This window comes from Dipodomys merriami, unplaced genomic scaffold (genome assembly GCF_024711535.1).
Source record: "Dipodomys merriami isolate MVZ:Mamm:240054 unplaced genomic scaffold, mDipMer1.0.p SCAF_438, whole genome shotgun sequence".
Classification (NCBI taxonomy): Eukaryota; Metazoa; Chordata; class Mammalia; order Rodentia; family Heteromyidae; genus Dipodomys; species Dipodomys merriami.
Genome location: NW_027206000.1, coordinates 894,609 through 913,303, shown reverse-complemented (window position 1 = coordinate 913,303; position 18,695 = coordinate 894,609). Strand labels below are relative to the sequence as shown.

The window sequence follows — 18,695 nt, the reverse complement described above, 5'->3', positions numbered from 1 at the left end:
TCCCTAACTTCCTCCTCTGAGTATGTGGAACTACAGGTATGCATCACCACTTCTGGCTTATTGGGCAGTATTTTTTCTTTAAATTTTATTGTCAAGGTGATGTATGGAGGGATTATAGCAACTTAACTAAGGTAGTGATTACATTTCTTGTCTAAATTGTTACCCCTTCCCTTGTTTTTCTCCCTCTTCCTCCCCAATATCCCCCAAGTTGTAGATTATTTCCAACATATTATCTTGTGAGCATCGCTGTTGCATAGATGAACCTATGTCCTTTGTCTCACCATTTTGTTGTTCCCCTTCTTTCCCTAGTTCACATAAACATATATACAATAACCAGGGTACCACAATTGAAGGCAATGAAAAAGGGATAAACCATAGGGGGAAAAACACAAAAGAAAAAAAGAAATCATGTAGTACATTGAGAACAACAAAATAAAACCTCTTGCATCCATGTCTTGGAGTTCATTTCGCTTAGCATCATCTTATATAGTCATATGTGCATAGCTGTTGAGCTATTCTGCTCATCTGCTAATATTATCCTAGATGTACACTAATTAATACAAATAAGAGAAACCACGGGACCTATGTTTCTTTGGGTCTGGCTTACTTCATTTAATACAATTTTTTCCAAGTCTTTCCATTTCCTTACCAATGGGCTTGTGTCATTCTTTCTTTTGGAAGCATAGAATTCCATTGTATCTATATCTACCACATTTTCTTGATCCATTCATCAACTGAGGGGCATCTGGGTTGGTTCTATATCTTAGATATGGTAAATAATGCTGCAGTAAACATATTTGTGCTGGAAGCTTTAGGATAGCCTTGTTTGTGATTGTTTGGGTAAATGTCCAGAAGTGGGATTGCTGAGCCATAGAGAAACTCTATGTGTAGTCCTTTGAAGAACCTCCATACTGGTTTCCAGAGTGGCTGAACAAGTTTACACTCCCACCAGCCATGCAGTAGCATTCCCTTTTGGCCACATCCCCTCCAGATTTCTTGATTATAGCCATTCTAACTGGGGTAACGTAGAATCTCAATGTTGTTTTGATTTGCATTTCTTTTATTGTTGGACAGTATTTTGATGTAAATCTTTCATATAAAGTAGAACTTTTAAAAAATCGCATGAGGTAAACTGCAGAATGTATCTATTAGCTAACACTGATTTCCTACAATGTTTGAATGTCCCATCCTTCTCCAATGCAGCTTGTGTTTTTTTTAAATTTTTTACTAGAAGCTTATCTTCTGGAGTGTTATCAAAGTACATTTTGTTTTGTTCTTAACTGGAATAGAGATTTGAATAGAAGGTCTAATGCTTGTTCCTTGTGTTTACATGGCTATCATTTTACTACTTGAGCCATTCCTACAGCATGGCTTTATTTTAGAAATGGGAGTATGATAAACTTTTCAATACTCAAGCTGGCCTTGAACCTCTATCCTCAGATCTCAGCCTCTTAAATACTTAGGATTGCAAGCTATGAATATACTTTTGATTTCATGACTGCTGGGCTTGGAGCAAAGCTGATTTGAGGAATCTGACTCAGTTAAGTGAGTCTACTTCCGTTTACCATGTATGACAAGGAGTTCAGCATTGATTCTTGTGTGTGAGCTTGATTGTGATTCTGTGTAAACCTTGGTGTGTCTTTTCTGGCCATCTGTAGGTATTGTCATCCCATTCAATTGACAAACCGCACAGACTAGAGAATATAATACTCTCATAAACTCTGGCTCTACACAGCATTCTGCTTCTTAAAGGCATTTCTTTAGAAGAGAAGGTTAAACCCCAATCAACAAATCAACAGTTATAGACCAGACTGGAAAAGCTTTGATTGTACAATATATGAAATGCCTGTCACAGAGGGAATGCTATTAAAGTGGCTGTGTGCTTCCAAGAGCCTGAGGAGTAAACACAAGAAATTGAAATATGAGACAGTTATTGAAAAAAAGTCACACACACATACACAGAATGGAGAAACTCTTAAGACTCAAATGGATAATTCAAACGATTATATTTCAAATTGCCTACTATTTTCCAATGGCTGCAAGAAAACAAACTTTCCAGAGCTGTGTTCCTTGCTTGAGAATCTAAATCAGATCACATATTCTGAATGACCATCATTGGATCAAAAATGCCAATCACATATACTCTAACACTGTTTTAAAGCTTACACTGTTTCAGGCATTGTCCCTCGATTATCCCAGTTAGAAGGGAACCAATTTTATAATACATGTTTTGGTCACTTCAATTATAGCACTTTCAAGAGAGTTTATCAATAGAACATACAAAGAATGTCAACATTTAAGTTAAGATTATAAGGCAAATCCAACATGATTGTTAATAATTTGGTTGAATCAACTTATATATGTAGTTAGCCAGCAGTTGTGATATATTTCTCTGTCTGAATACAGAAATCAAGAAAACATAAATATGGAGAAAAGAACTTTGCCTCTCAGTGGCCAACAGTCTAGATTAGGAATCAGAGATATAAACAGTCAAGTGAGTTACAAGGTAAGAGCATGTTGTTGACTCACAGGCTGAGCAGACAGTTCTCACTCATAATGATCAATACTCAAGGATCTCTTCATCTTCCCCTTCAAAGAGTCCTTTCTAAACTTTGTCCACTTCTATTCTTTCAGATTCAGAGGTATGATTGCCTGGAGTCTCTGAGATCCTTGCATCTACATATGACCCTTGAATTTAAAATCAATAATTACATAATTTAATTATTATATAAATTTGTGTCTATTCAGAATGTATAACCCATAATTAAATAATTTAATTATTACATAAATTAGTGCATAATAAGTAAGAAAAAATAATATTACTTTAAAAAGAAGCATCTAAAGCCAAGAGCTATGTACTCATTCCTGCAATCCTAGTTACCCAGAAGTCTGAGATCTGGATGCTAACAGTTCAAGGCCAGCTTTAGTGATGAAAAGTCTGAGGTACTGTGCATCTCATCTAAAATAAAACTAGGCTAGAAACATGGCTCAAATGGTAGAATGATACCTAAGCAAATACAATCAGCAAATATTAGATCCAGTACCAAATAACACAAACAAAAATAAGCTTGTAGTTAAAAAAATATGTATAGAGAAGCTGGCAATGTTCAGAGACTGAAGAATTTTAGTATTAGTGTAGATGCATTTTGCATCTAATATGAAGTAAAATGCCTTTTATAGTATGTTTATCTTTAAAAGTTCTACTTTAAGTAAAAGGGTTTTCTTTGTGGCAGTCCTGGGGGCTGAACTCTGGGCCTGGGCTCTGTCCCTCAGCTCTTCAGCTCAAGGGGAGTGCTCTACCACTTGAGCCACAGCGCCACTTCAGGCTTTTTCTGCTTATGTGGTGCTGAGGAATCAAACCCAAAATTACATTCCAGATATTCAAGTGACTGAATTAAAATATGCAAAAACAAGCTAAAATTAAGCTATTCCAAATATGACCATTTACTTCCATAAATGTAAAAAAATGAAGATATAAGCTGAGTGCCCGTGGCTCACGCCTGTAATCCTAGCTACTCAGGAGGCTAACATCTGAGGATTGTGGTTCAAAGCACAGGAAAGTCCATGAGACTCTTATCTCCAATAAACCCCTAGGAAACCGGAAGTGGTGCTGTAGCTCGAGTGGTAGAGCTCTCGACTTGAGCTGAAGAGCCGAGGGACAGCACTCAGGCCCAGAGTTCAAGCCCCATGACTGACCAAAAAATAAAATAAAATGCAGATATGACGCTGGGGCACCTGTAGTTCACGCCTATAATCCTAGCCAATGAGGAGGCTCAGTGCTGAGGATCAAGGTACAAATCCACTTTAGGCTGACAAATCCAAGAGAATCGTACCTTTAATTAAATCAATTGGACTAAATTTAATTAATTAAAATAAAACAGATTTGATGATTATTTGGCTTATTTATGCTTTCTTTGAGAATTGTCCACATTATGTAACAGCTACCAGCTGGGGTGTGTGTGTGTGTGTGTGTGTGTGTGTGTGTGTGTGTGTGTGTGTGTGTGTGTGTGTGTGTGTGTGTGTGTGTGTGTGTGTGTCCACATTCCATCCTCTGTTTCCTAATTTCATTTCCAAGTTAATTTTGGAAGCTAGAAAACAGACAAGTTCTTTTCTTCTAATTCAGTGTTCATGCCACATTTCTTTGAATATTTTTAGATCTACAAACATTTGGAAGAACTAATTTAGAAAACTTCTTTTTTTCAAAACATCGAACGAAAATGTTAAGAACTTTGGTACCAACTTCCTTTAGTAATGAAGTCTAGAAGGAGGGACTTACCTAGTGTTCACAGTTTGAATGAGGGCTGTGGCCAACAATGAAATATCTTGTATTTTCTTTGCCTTGATACCTTTGTCATTTCTCTTCATTTGTGTCTGGAGTCACAGATTTTCTGGGTTATTTTTCACCATTTACATAAACCAAAGTTTCTAAGTTCTCAGGCTTCTTTCCCACCTCCCCCAACCCCCGACTTGGGCTTCTTTTTTAGATAAGCAAACGTTTCTGTATGAACTACAAAGAATGACATGTTTCTTAAGTCCCAAAAATTTTAAGACATTAAAAAAATTCTTCAGATGAAAGCCAAGGACACTTGCCATATAATGATCCTTATTACTTCCTAATGAAAGTTCTGACTTTTCTCTAAGTCTCAAGAAAGAGATGATTGTCTTTGGTCTCCTTTCTTATTTTGTTCTTTAAATGAAGAGAGGATTCTACTGGAAGAGAACAAAGTGTTTATCAGACTTTTGATTTCTTTTTTTTAAATTTATTGTGAAAACACTGTACAGAGGGGTTACAATTACATGGGCAAGATAATGAGTACATTTCTTATCAAGCATTGTTGCCTCCTTCTTTGTTTCCCCTTCCTATCCCTTCCCATTTCCCCAGCCTCCCCGCCAAAGTTGTAAAGTTCGTTTTCGACATAATGTCTTGTACATCTCATTGTTGCAATGGGTCCACCTATATCCCTATTTAAACAATTTGTTTTTTCCCTTCCCCTCCACAAATTATACCAACATCAAATATAGTGAAAACAGGGATTATACCGTGGGGGAGGGACATATATATATATATATATATATATATATATATATATATATATATATATATATATAAATATGTTAGAAACAATCTCAAGAAAGAAAAAAACATTTGAATCCTTATCTTGGGGTTCATTTCTCCTAACATCAACTTATTTGACCTTTTCTGCTTGTCTCAGACATATACTAGTTTTTGCATAAGGGAAACATGGGACCTATGTTTCTTTGGGTCTGGCTTAATTCACTTAATAATATTTTTTCCAACTCTTTCCATTTCCTAACAAATGGGGCAATGTCATTCTTTCTGATGGAGGCATAGAATTCCATTGGGTATATATACCACATTTTCTTGATCCATTCATCAACTGAGGGGCATCTGGGTTGGTTCCATATCTTAGCTATGGTAAATAATGCTGCAATAAACATAGTTATGCTGATAGCTTTAGTATGGTCTTGTTTGTGATCACTTGGGTAAATGCCCAAAAGTGGGATTGCTGGGTCATAGGGGAGCTCTATGTGGAGTGTTTTCAGGAACCTCCATACTACTTTCCAAAGTGGTTGAATAAGATTACTACAAAGTTATCAATAGCTTTCATCTTGAAATTATTCTGGCCCTATTTTCTCTTATCAGAGAGAGCATTTTAAGCCTAAATAGTACAGTATTTATGTAATACTGAGAAGAGGGTAAAAGTGGGAAATAAATGGTATCTTTATGTACAAAATGACCTGGGGAAAGGGCTGCCTAATCAGCATATCTGAGATTTCAGAAATAAGGATAATGAGAAGTGGGTATCGAAAAGGAGAGTTTTGGCTAGCTGAAATATGTCTTTTTGAGTAGGCTAAAGGACTACAAACCATAAAAAGTAAAAAACAATAATTACGCTCTAGAACTTGAGGTCCAGTTTCCCAAATGATAGTCCCAGTGTAGAAAAGTTAACTTCTTATAGACAGCTGCTCAGAGACATTAGACTTGTGAAATGTTTGTCACTAACAAACCTAGAGACCTAACCAATTATTAAAATGTCATTGGCAATTTCATTTGTATATTGTGAAAAACTGGGTTTACAAAGTGTGGCTTTGTGGCTGAAGCTTAGGAGATACTGTAATACAAGATGAATTTGAAAATTTGTTCAAAGATATCAGGCTTAACGGGAACATTAAAAAAAAACAAACCTAACAAGTTGGCCTATCATGAAGAGTCTTCAATGGTATACACACATTTGGTTTAGGTAGTATACTTTTAAGGGAAAATTCATTGCAGAAGACTTTCTAAAAATGGAATACATGGGCTGGGAAGATAGCTCAGTGGTAGAGTGCTTGCCTTGCATTCAAGAGGCCCTAGGTTTGATTCCTTAGTACCACATAAGCAGAAAAAGATGGAAGTGTTGCTGCAGCTCAAGTGGTAAAGCGCTAGCCTTGAGCTGAAGAGCTGAGGGACAGCACCCAGGCCCACAGTTCAAGCCCCACCACTGACACCAAAAAAAAAAAAAAAAAGGAATGCATTACTGAATGTGGATGACTGAACAAGCTTCTGCTTCCAGTGCTGTCTGCCACCAGCTCCATTTCAGACCTGATGAACACATACATGGTAGTTTGTGTGTTTAGAGCAACAGAGTGTATGGGTATGAGTAGTAAAATGTTTCAAGCAATGCAACATCTTGCATGTTTTTGACAGAGAGGTATTACCTTTATATGTTTGAATCCTAATGGGAAAATGTAAATTCTAGATTTAAACACTAAAAGGAAAGTAGAAAATGTTAAGTATTCAGGTCAACTAACTCAGGTTCCTTATATTCTATCATTAGCCATGGTATTTAGGTTCTATCGTGCCAAAAGAAACAACATGTAGACTAATAAAACTAAAATATTAGACCAGAAAAGTAAATAAGTCTATTCTTTACTTGAAAGATAATTAAGTTGATATTATATTTGTTAAATGAAAGGGTGAGTAAATTCATACAGCAATGTTATTAGTATTTTGATTATAGTTTCAAGATACTTCTAAACCTTAACCTTTCTTTTCCTCTCCTTTCTCTTCTCCCTTCTCTTCCTTTTCCTCTTTCTTCCTTCCTTTTTTTGCTTCCTTCCCTCCTTCCCTCCTTCCCTCCTTCCTTCCTTCCTTCCTTCCTTCCTTCCTTCCTTCCTTCCTTCCTTCCTTCCTTCTCCTTCCTCTCTCTCTTCTTCCCTCCCTTTTTTATTTTTATTTTTTGTGGTGTCCATATTTTTATATTTATTTATTTTAAGGAATGTTAATGGTATTTCATATTATTTTAAAACATGATAATAGTGTAGAGTATCATCATGCCTATTATAATTATTTACTCATAATTAGAAGTTACCATAAAACCATAAAATATTTTATTGACTATTTTTAGACTTGATCGTTGTACTTGTCTCTAGTTTGTCTTGATAAATTCCTATCCATAAAGTTTAGATCAAAGTATAAATATTTAAAGCCCTGAAATGTACTGAAAAGAAACTGGCCTCACTGGTGATACATTTCAGAACCTTTATATAGAGATCAAAGTATTCTTTAAAGTGACTCTTACTGTCTGTTAGTGTATATTTTTTAAAAAGTCTACAGATCTGTGTTCCAATCAATTTTATCTTATTTAACTTGCTCAGCTGTAGTTTACTGATGTGGATTTTTTTTAAAGATATTCAATATAAAGTCAGTTTTGGGAAATGAATACATTAGCATAGAACAAGAAATTGAACTTTCCTTTCAGAAATAAAAATTGGAAATATGGCATCAAATTTAACCTGAGGACAAACCATAAGAGAATATGAATTTGTAATTAATTTACTAGTTAGTGCCAAGATGGCATTCATAAAAGATTCTATGTTTAAGTTTAGCACTGCTTGAGTGTTTCTGCATACTCACATATTCTTGAGATGTAAGAAGCACTGAAGTGTTTGAAATGTTGAGACTGGAACATAGAAAATGTGTGACAACCAGCTTGACAGGTGTCAGAGATTTCCTTATGAAAGTCTCACTACTTTTTCCCCAAAACTACTGCAAGGAAATAGCATATAGAACTCCTTCAGGAAGGTCAGAACAGATCCTAAGAAAAGGAAGAAAGGGGGATTATGAAAAGAATCTGAGCTAAAAGTGTGCAAAAATCAAGGTTAATCATTCCAAAGACATAATTTTAACATTACAGGTATTTGCTTTTAGTGCTGAACAAAGGTATATGTGTGTGCTTAAGGATGGATGGTGTGCAGGTTTTTAAGGGACTCAAGACATGATTAATGTCTCTGTCTAGTGAGCATGCCACCCTTCAAAATAGCTTGTGCTATTACTACACTATGATTAACCTGTAAGGCAACAGAAAAATAGACTCACACCACATTGCTTTCTATCATTCTCTGAAATCATTTTTTAGAAAGTGCCATAAGAAAAAATTACACTTCAGCTTTGGTTGGTGGGTAGATAGTTCAGTGTGGAGGGTGCAGGTATAGATTATTCAATCTAAATTCTATTCAATGCATCTGTTTTATTATTAGATTATATCTGCTTTTCATATATGATGCAATGTAAAACAATTTTTTCAGAATAATGAATGGAATTTAATTTATGTTAAACATAAAACAATGTTGAGTGTAACAATATTTGACAAGAAATGGCCTTATTACCTTATTTATGTAACTGTAACCCCTCTGACATCACCCTTATAATAACATAATATTAAATCTTTAAAAAGTCTCTAACTCTTATGTTAAAAAGAAACATCAGACCTGAGCACTTAGAGATTTCTTACAATCATTTATTAGGCAAGCATATATTTGTAAAAAAAAAAAATCCAGATTGGGGAAGGTGGAAATAAACAGGTATGGTAACAGGAAAGTAATTTCATCTTTTCTTCCTTAAGAATATTAATCATAATTCTTCATGATACTATAGCATTTGCAAAGAACAGATAAAGCAATGATATAATCCATAGTCCTCAAGGGATTTATAATCTCATTAGAGCATTCAAGCATGAGCATAAACAAATAAATGGCAATAAAATGAAGCCAAGGCTCAATGCCAAGAGATTTCTGTAGACAGTAAGGTTATCTGTGGCATATCAGAGTGATCCATTTAAATATAAATGAATATTTAAATGTACCTACAGTTATATCTATTTTAAAGTTCCTTGGATAGTAAAGATACATATACTGTAGATAAAATTATCTTGAGTAACAAGAAAAAAAATGAAGCTATGTCTATCCAGTGATAACTTAGAGATAGTGGTTTCAGATAAAAGCAGGTATTTAAGTCTTCAAACCACTCTCCAAAAATGATGTAGATTACTTTTGTATAGTAATCAGAGTCAGTTTCTAGTATCACCCAAGAAACAGGTAGAATCCATTTTTAAAGGCTTCTGTTGGAAGTGGCACTGTGGCTTAAGTGGTAGAGTGCTTGCCTTGAGCTGAAGAGCTCAGGGACACCCAGGTCCAGAGTTCAAGCTCAATGACTGACAAAAAAAGACTTCCATATAATAACATATTTATTTCAAAATGTAGACTTGTATTAATACCACTCACAGGGAATATTGTTATAAACACCTCAATCTAAGTGTTGATTTGGATTTATTTTCTGGTGCTGGTACTGGGCTTTATAAGCATGTGTGCTGAGCTTTTTCTGTTGAGGCTGGTACTGTACAAATTGAGCCATACTTCTACTTACCAACATCTTAATGCTTCATATTATTGTTTGCTATTTTCATTTCTCACTCCAGTCAGTTTTTAGAAGTACTACTTTTGACAGTACTATGTAGTTGAGTTCATTTTTCTCCTTAAAGAGTTTGTATCATGGCCACCAATTAATTACTAATAATTACTACTCATTCATGCCATTCAGCATTCTTTCACATCTAGACCTTGTTTCTTTTCACCAACCATATCATCCTCTACATTACCTGAAAATGGTTGTCTGAACAACTTTCCATGTTTGCTGTGAACGATTCTTTATGGTACCATAAATAACTACTACTATCTTTTACTTCTTTTTTTTTTTTTTAATGCTAGTACTGGGGCTGAACTCAAGGCCTAGGTACTATCCCTTAGCAGCCAAGTTTTTCCCCAAGGCTGGCCCTCTACCTACCATTTGAGTTACAGATCCACTTCTGGATTTTGGTGGTTAATTGGAAATAAAGAGTTTCATGGACCTGCTCAGGCTGGCTTTAAGCTTGAATCTTCAGATCTCAACCTCCTAAGTAGCTAGGATTACTGTGAAGATCCATTTGTGTCTGGCTATAGTCTTTCCTCTTTCCTGTTGTCTTTAGCATTCTCATGACATTTAAGAGAGCAGGAGTATGAAGTTATTTGATTTCCTTTTTTTTTCCTAATAGTTCACTGAGGGTTGATGATATTTTTCCTAGACCTTTTATCTACTGCATTTGTGCCCAGAGTCTAGAAAGACAAATAGTTCACATAGTTCATTGAGATAGATTTAGTGCATAATTTTTAGTCTGTTAAGGTTTTGGGTATCTATAACAGAGAACCAGAAATCAGATGTTTTAACAACAACAACAAAAAAAACATTAACGTCTCTGTCCAGAGACTACAAGTTCAAGGTTGAGAGGTCACCAAGTAGGGCTGGTTGCTTCTGAGGACTTGGAAGACAGTGGGCTTTTGGGTATTCCTTGCTTTTATAAAGCTTTTTTGGCCTGTTGCAGGACAATTTCCATCAACACATTTTTTTTAAACTTCATCTAGCTGTCTAAATTTTCTCTATTAATACGACCTTAAACATTTTATTGTAAAATTTCCTTTGATATCTCAGCTTGAAGACTTTACTACTCAACAGAGTCTATTTTTGGATGAGGTGAGCCCAATTCACAACGATCATGTCGATGCAATAATATAGATCAATGGCTATTGAAGAATTTAGTTTGCAGGTTATTTCCTGTGTTCCTATTTTTGCTCTTCCTGAAGTGCTCCTATGACCCTATAACATGCCTATAAAATGTCTTACTTTCCTATTCTTTCCATACCCCTCTTTTAGCATAGACTTAAGAAACACTTGATACCAAGTTTCAATCTTGTTTTACAAAGAAATTGAGTGATTTGAGTCAAGAGGATCTGACAAACTACTGAAACATTTCCACGTTTCACACTGTGTATTTGTTTATGTTCCAGTTAGCTAGGTTCATGGCTCTGAATGATTATCTAATCACATTGCTACACAATATTGCAAAGTAGACGACTGCATAAGCTTTCCATGATCGGTCATCATGGAAAATAGAATCTTGATTCGATGTGGTTCCAGATGGTGGTTTGCTTATAATAGTTCAGATTTAATCATGGTCATTATACAGGAAATGCAAATAAATTATACAACCTTTGTGAGAATTTTTATGTTATTTGCAACTACAGGCTTTCATTAAAGGCAGTCCTTTATGCATTGTAGAGACAAAAGTAGATTTTCTTTAGGATTTAAAAAAATATTTCTGTTATCTTCACCATATGAATAATTTAATTTTTAAAACCAGCACCTCGTAGTTTTGATTGTTATTTACTTGCTGTTCATTGCTTTGAGCATGTCAAGATGCAATATTTTTTTCAATGTTCTTAAACCTGCTCTCCAGAAACATGACAAGTGGGTTAAGATTATTACTAGCATTATCAATTTGTTCTGAGAAAATATTTTAGTATATATTAGTATAAAATCTCTCTAGTTTAAAAAATTATTTATTGAGAGATATAAATTCAGTATGCAATATTTTATGCTAGCTGTCCAGAACCCTGCTCTGTATGACTTACAGAACATTTATTTTTACCACCGAAGTCATAAAAGTTGTTTTCCGTATCCTCCGTCAAACTTAACTACAAGCAAGAAGTAGTAGAGAAATTACCTGTCACATTATTCACAGGCTGGTCCAAGCTACTGTAATACCATAGCCCACTAAGCTAATTTAGAAGAAAAAAAAATGGAAAGAGCTTTTTAAAAGATGGCATTTATATGTAATATATGTAGAAGAGTTTAGGGTTTTGACAGCTTGAGATTGTTTCCTCTTTAAAGAGAATGCATAAAGACTTTGAGTTCTGAAATATGCAGAACTTCTTGAAGGTAACTTTCAACTCCCATTAGCACTTTTCAAAGCAAGTTTCCTATCTATGTGAAAACAATGAGTACAAATAGATGAAATTTGAATGAATGTTTACTTATCAACAATTCAGTCATTGGTTTGAGATTTCAATTCTATGATCCAGTAGAGGAAAAGCACTACTTATGCACGGGATATTTCAGGTATAACTGTTTTATCTACTAATTCCCAAGAGATACTATTGAAAGATTGTGTCTAATTCCTTCTATAGCAAGATATAATATTATGATTGTTGTTTTTGTTTCGTGAGAATGAATTTGTGAATGGGAGTATGGGAAAGACTTGCAAAATTTGAACTTCAGCTTTATTTTCTTACTATCTGTATCCTTTCATGGGTTATCAAATTCCCTTACTGTAATATCCTCATTTTTATAGAATTACAACGATACTGGCACGTCTGCCAAGTGATTCGTGGTTGTGATTGTCCTTTGAAAGTTGTTTAAAACCTCTTGCCTCTGCTACAAACTGCCAGTGTGATGATCTTTCTTCCTTAGTTGTGAAAACTACAATGATCTCCATACACTATCTGGAAAACAAAAATGCTTCCTCATGAGAAACACTTGAATATCTGTTCTATATTTATCTAGCGTCAAAGCTTTGTTCAGTTGCTGGAACCTAGTAAACATTCAGTATATTTTATAAATAAATAGCATTTATATCCACTCTGAATAGCCACAAGAATAAAATGCTTGTCTCTCTCTGTACATGTGCATGTGTGCATATATTTTTTAATATGTGCATACACATGGAAAAAGATGCGTATTTCATATCACTTATCTATTATTCAAAGTAAAGAAAAACATAGCAAAAATAACAAGCTTTGTTAAATTAATTTTCTTTCCTATTATTTTACAAATGACTCAAATTCACAAAATGAACTTTTATTTACATTTGTTTCTATTTAACTCAATTGGCAAAATTGATAGCTAGAGAATAGAATAGAGGAGAAGGAAATATTGTATTTTAGATAACATTCTATGAGTTGTGGCCAGTGATATTTTTTCCTTTATTGAGTCTAAGAAAGATTCCCAAGCAAAAAACAAAACAAAAGAACAACAACAACAACAAACTAAAATGGGAGGTTTTATGTCAAAATGTGAACTCAGGTTTTCAAGTTTAGGTAATTGTTATTTCTTAGTACTAATAATGATAAAACACCCTGATTTTATTTTATTTTTTCTATTTCAAGGTCCCTTTACTTTGTCTAAGCTATGCAATTTAAATAGGTGTTGCTGTCACCATTTTATAGATGGAGAGACTTAAAATAGCCTTATGAAGTGACAGAGCTGGGGAAAATTTCATGGCTAAAAGAAGTTTTCCCATTCCCCCATTATCCCATAACTTCAACAGCAGTCAATTGCCAATCGTTCTGAGAAACATAAATACCATTCTCACTCTTGGCCTTTTCCATCCTTTTAACCTACATACTCACTGTTTCAAGTGACTTAATCCTTCCCAGGTGTTCAAGGTAATTCCCCCTAACAGGATTCGCTAATGCTCTCAGCACATTACTTAAACTAAATAGTGCTTTTAACTATTCCCCTGGACAGTCATTTGGTCCAGTTTTATAGTAAGAGCACACTAATACTGTTAAGGTTAGTTTACAAGTTGAAATACATTTGGGGTTAGATAGATTGTTTGGATGGTTTTATTCCACAATGGGAAGGCCTTACATTCAGGTGGCACTTCCTACCTAGGAAGAACATCTTTATTATTTCCTTAATGGGGTGTTGTTGATAGTGACACCATATTAACAAGCCTAGTACTCCCTCAACCACAGGGCCTGAAATGTGATCCAGGAAAAATCACTGACAAAGAATTTCCACTGGCATGTAGGCAATATGCTATAACATTGATGAAGGCTTTTACAAATAGATTGTCATTTTATTTGAAATCTCCCACATATAAATTATTATTAATTCAACAGTCTCATGACATGACTAATAATCATAATTATAATCAGTTAACCTAGGTTGAAAAATTATTAACTGGTATTAATTATTATGATAATGACCAGCATTTAGACAATGTATACTATTCACCGGGCATTAAATAAAATATGTATATAAAATACATAAATAAATAAAAATGTATATAAATACATTTATATCCTATGAAGAATAAATAACTTTTTAAAACTATGTAAATATTAAGGGTGAATCTAAAGGAAATATTTGATTTCTGGCTATATTTCCTAAGCCCTCATGTCTACTTGTTCATATAATACATTACTGACTGACCTGGACCATGAACCAAGACTACTAGGTTTTTGGTTCCCTACTTGGTCTTTATTTGTGCTAGCATTCAGCTATCTGGATTTGTTCTAAGACTAGATTGACTGACATCTTTCTACTAATTTTTCAGAATCTTGATAGATAATAAACTAATGCATAAATATATTCTAAGTTGCAAGGGCTCTCACTGGGAAAGCTATTTTTCTTCAGTTATATGACTCCAATACTAACTTTACTGCTTATGGCATTTGGTAAGTGCTACTGAATTAATGAATTATTAATTAATTATTCTGCCTTTGAAAATACCTACAATTTACAGCAAATAATAACTTAGCTATGGACATTATATTATACCATATTATGCCAGTACTGAAAAATATTTCAAGAGAGGGATACAAAAGCCCTCAGACCCAGAAACATTTAATATTTTAAACATAATTCTCTTATCTTAAATATTAGTAAGAGTTGCCCTATTTCAATAGACCTATTCTAATATATTATTTCTAAAGTGTTTCATTATCATCGTAAGAAACAAAAAAAAAAAGTTTCAAAAAAACAAAAATAAATAAAATTAAGAAAGAGGCAGATTATCCACAAAGAAATAAGAATAAGCCTAGCATGAGATTTTTTTCCTCAGCATTCAATATGGTAGCACAGAATAGGAACTGTTTTAAATGTTTTCACTGAAAAATTATTTCCAACTTAGAATTACAAAATTAGACAATATATCCATTAGTTGCTTGTGCAAATGAAATTGAGGTTTCTGTTGCATGGACTCTTGCATATGTATTCATAGGAAACTACTTTCAAATAAATCAAAAAGAAAAAAAAGATCAACTATGAATATGAGTGACAGGTGTCTTGATAGTGATCAGAAAGAGAGTTGCTCATGGATGGACTTAGCAGGTATTAAGATATCAGGTATTGATTAATGTAAGGATTCACTTTAACAAAACTTACTTTGATTTTTTCACCTCCATATGCTTTATCTTACTGCCACTACTAAAGCCAAATCAGGAGTTGAAAGCTTTCATAACCACCATCAAGGAAAGCCAACAGAAAATCAAGATTGTATATTTTTAACATGCTCATTACTAGCTTACCTAGTAGCAACATTTCTGTAAGTGAGGCTTTGATGGACCAAAGTGAATTTTTACTTTATTTATTTTTTTTGTGTTGGTCGTGGGGCTTGAACTCTGGGCCTGCGCACTGTCCCTTAGCTCTTCAGCTCAAGGCTATTGCTCTACCACTTGAGCCACAACACCACTTCCGGTTTTCTGGTGGTTTATTGGAGATAATAGTCTCACAGACTTTCCTGCCTGGGCTGGCTTTGAATCGCAGTCCTCAGATCTCAGCCTCCTGAGTAGCTAAGATTACAAGCATGAGCCATTGGCACCCAGCTTGAATTTTTATTTTGACAGTACTCTCCCCCATTATTACATATAGAGTCAATATTGTTAGAGAAAGATTGCTAGCATAGCTGAGTAGACTTAATATCATGGGAATACTTCAATATTTTTTATGAATGAAAATGTTTGGCCAATCTGGCTTGAGTGAGAGTAAGAAATGGGCAAATCCCATAGTCCTTAATATTTAAATTTGAAAAAATAAAAGCCCAGTAGATTATATGCTATTGAAAAGTTTGAAAAATTAAAGTAAGTTGTGAGTATTTTAAATAATTTACACAACAATTCCTAATTACTTTGAAGAATTATCAGTATGATGCTCTCCTGTTATAGCCTGGCTAGATGAAATATTTAAGAGATATCATATTATTATAAAGCATAATATATTCAAAATATGTTTTTATGTTTAAATGTGTGTTCTAAATATGCATTTTTAATTTATATTTCAATTAAAATTTCAATATTCTATTATTATATAATTCTATAATGTCAAATTAGCTTTGTTTTTGTCTTCTGAGGCTGGTTTTAAACTGATTTAAACTGAGATTCTCAAATCTCAGTCTCCATAGTAGCTAGAACTACAGGCATGTACCCCAAGATCCTGACATCTGTTTACTTTTGTTTATTGTTATTGTTTATTGTTCTTTTTCTTATTTTTCTTTTATTTGTTGTTGACTATATTACTATATAATATTTAGTGGTATAGCCAATAAAATAATTCATCATGTAATGTTTGTTACATAACTTAAATACCTTTATTTTATGTAAGAATCAGATTTAATTGTATAGCAGCTACTTCCTTGTTAAGATAAAAGCTATCGATGAAAAGCATTAGATTGGCCCTTGGAGAGATCTGAAAGACCTTCATGTGTCATCTGTTGGGAGTTTAAGACATATCCCTCTGCGCTGAGCACTCTTTTCACCGTATGCTTTTTATTTGCCTTTTGTCCCACAATCTCATTTCAGTCTTAACCAAACAAAAAAACAGAAGCCAACTCTCAGACTGCACACCATTGAATTAAATTTTGTGGCAAATGGACCTTATTTCATTTCAAAGACTTGAACTTGAAATCACTCCCAACAATTTTAAAGCAAATGTCTTTCCTCCTGCCAGCCATTGCCTAATTTAAGCTTCCCATCTGCACTTGCAATTATGATACAGAAAAAAAAAAATCTGTGTTGAACAAAGAGTTCTTTTTTTAAAAATTTCTCTCAGGATAGACCAATATAGGCATAAGGCTAAATGAAGGACAATCTTTTCAGTTTACACCTTAAAATACCTTCTCATCAATTACAAAATGATTTAAATACATGAAGTTTACCTTAAAACACATCCTAATACTATTATTACAAAGGTTTACACACCATTCATATTTAATCTTAAAGTAATTGAAAGTGAAATAATTGATAGCATCTTATAAAAAATGAAAAAATTATCTATATATACAACATACTTATTTATATGACATTTTTATATAACTAGCAACATAAATGTATTCATCCAGTGTTTTCTTACCCCAAGCAATAAAATATCTTTTAGTATTTTTAGATATGGACTTAAAATGAAAAAAATCCAGTTTTATTTTAATAAAATCATTAAATATAATGTGTGTGTGTGAGAGAGAGAGAAACACAGGATATCTGGTAACTTAGAGCAAGTTATAAGTCTGCAGCCTTTTACTGATATAAAGAGTGTCAGAATCTGCCATTTAGGCATTTTTAAAACTCTTGCAATGCTCTTAATAGATTGAAAATGAAAAGGGAATCATACTTTCTCCCACAAAGATATTTATTGTCCCAGGGAAAATTGAGGTCAGTTGATGAAGTGGGTACACACACACACACACACACACACACACACACACACACACACACACACACACACACACACACACACACACACACAATGTTGGGCTTTATTCCCTAACACATAAATTCTACACCTTCCAGAATCTCCACCCACTAAGACCAAAACCAGAGAGTTGATTATACAGTTTTCTATCTTCATCCATAAATTATACTTTCAGTAGAGCTATATGACTAGAATAACTCCATTGTATATGCATTTACCACAGTAATTACAGACACAGAACTTTTGATTTAGGAAAATTGCTATGCTCCTTAGAATCTCACAGTATTGGTCAAATTTACCATTATTTGAGAGAGAGAGAGAGAGAGAGAGAGAGAGAGAGAGAGAGAGAGAGAGAGAGAGAGAGAGAGAGAGAGAGAGAGAGAGAGAGAGAGAAAGAGAGAGAGAGATAATAGGAAGGAAGGAAGGAAGGAAGGAAGGAAGGAAGGAAGGAAGGAAGGAAGGAAGGAAGGAAGGAAGGAAGGAAGGAAGGAAGGACGGAAGGAAGGGAGGAAGGATTGATTTTTAAGCCAGTGTTCATAGATAGGTATGTATCTAAGTTTTTATATCTATATACTATTTGTGAATGTGTATTCAGGTATACTTTAATGTTACTAATATGAAATTAGGAGAACTGCAATTCTGATAGCCTGAAAGTTTCTCTCCAGAAGATACATATTTAAAAGCCTTCTAGTGTATGTATAATACCTACTAAGAACATAAGTCATTTGATTAGGCCAATAAGGATCATGGAGTTCAAAGATGAGCAGAATCTGGAAAGAGTACTTGGAGCTGGGCTTTATGGCATCGGTTGATATCTATTATGCAATGGAAATAATGTAGTTAAGGGCTTGAATGAACATCCATACAGTGATTCAGAAATGTTCTGTGTCCTCACTGTGCTATAGAAACTAAAAAGAGGTTGCAAGGACAGACTGGGGCCGAGCTGTGAAACCATACATTGCCCTATTGTTTGTGACTAGCTTTCTTCGCTTAGCTTACTGTCATCAAGGTTCATCCGTGTGGTAGTGTACGTGGAAATTTCCTTTCTTTCTGTATCCCCCTGCATTCAGAGTCC

The 18,695-nt window shown here is 34.2% G+C and overlaps 1 protein-coding gene across 1 annotated transcript in view; it reads left to right on the top strand.

Moving 5' to 3' along the window:
• The first annotated feature begins 2,425 nt into the window (after positions 1 to 2,425).
• Positions 2,426 to 18,695, top strand: part of LOC138807861 (inactive N-acetylated-alpha-linked acidic dipeptidase-like protein 2) — a 202,169-nt gene continuing 185,899 nt past the window's right edge. The window contains exon 1 of the mRNA XM_069993652.1: positions 2,426 to 2,506. Within this exon, the coding sequence (XP_069849753.1) occupies positions 2,426 to 2,506 (81 nt within the window). The remainder of the gene's footprint in view (positions 2,507 to 18,695) is intronic.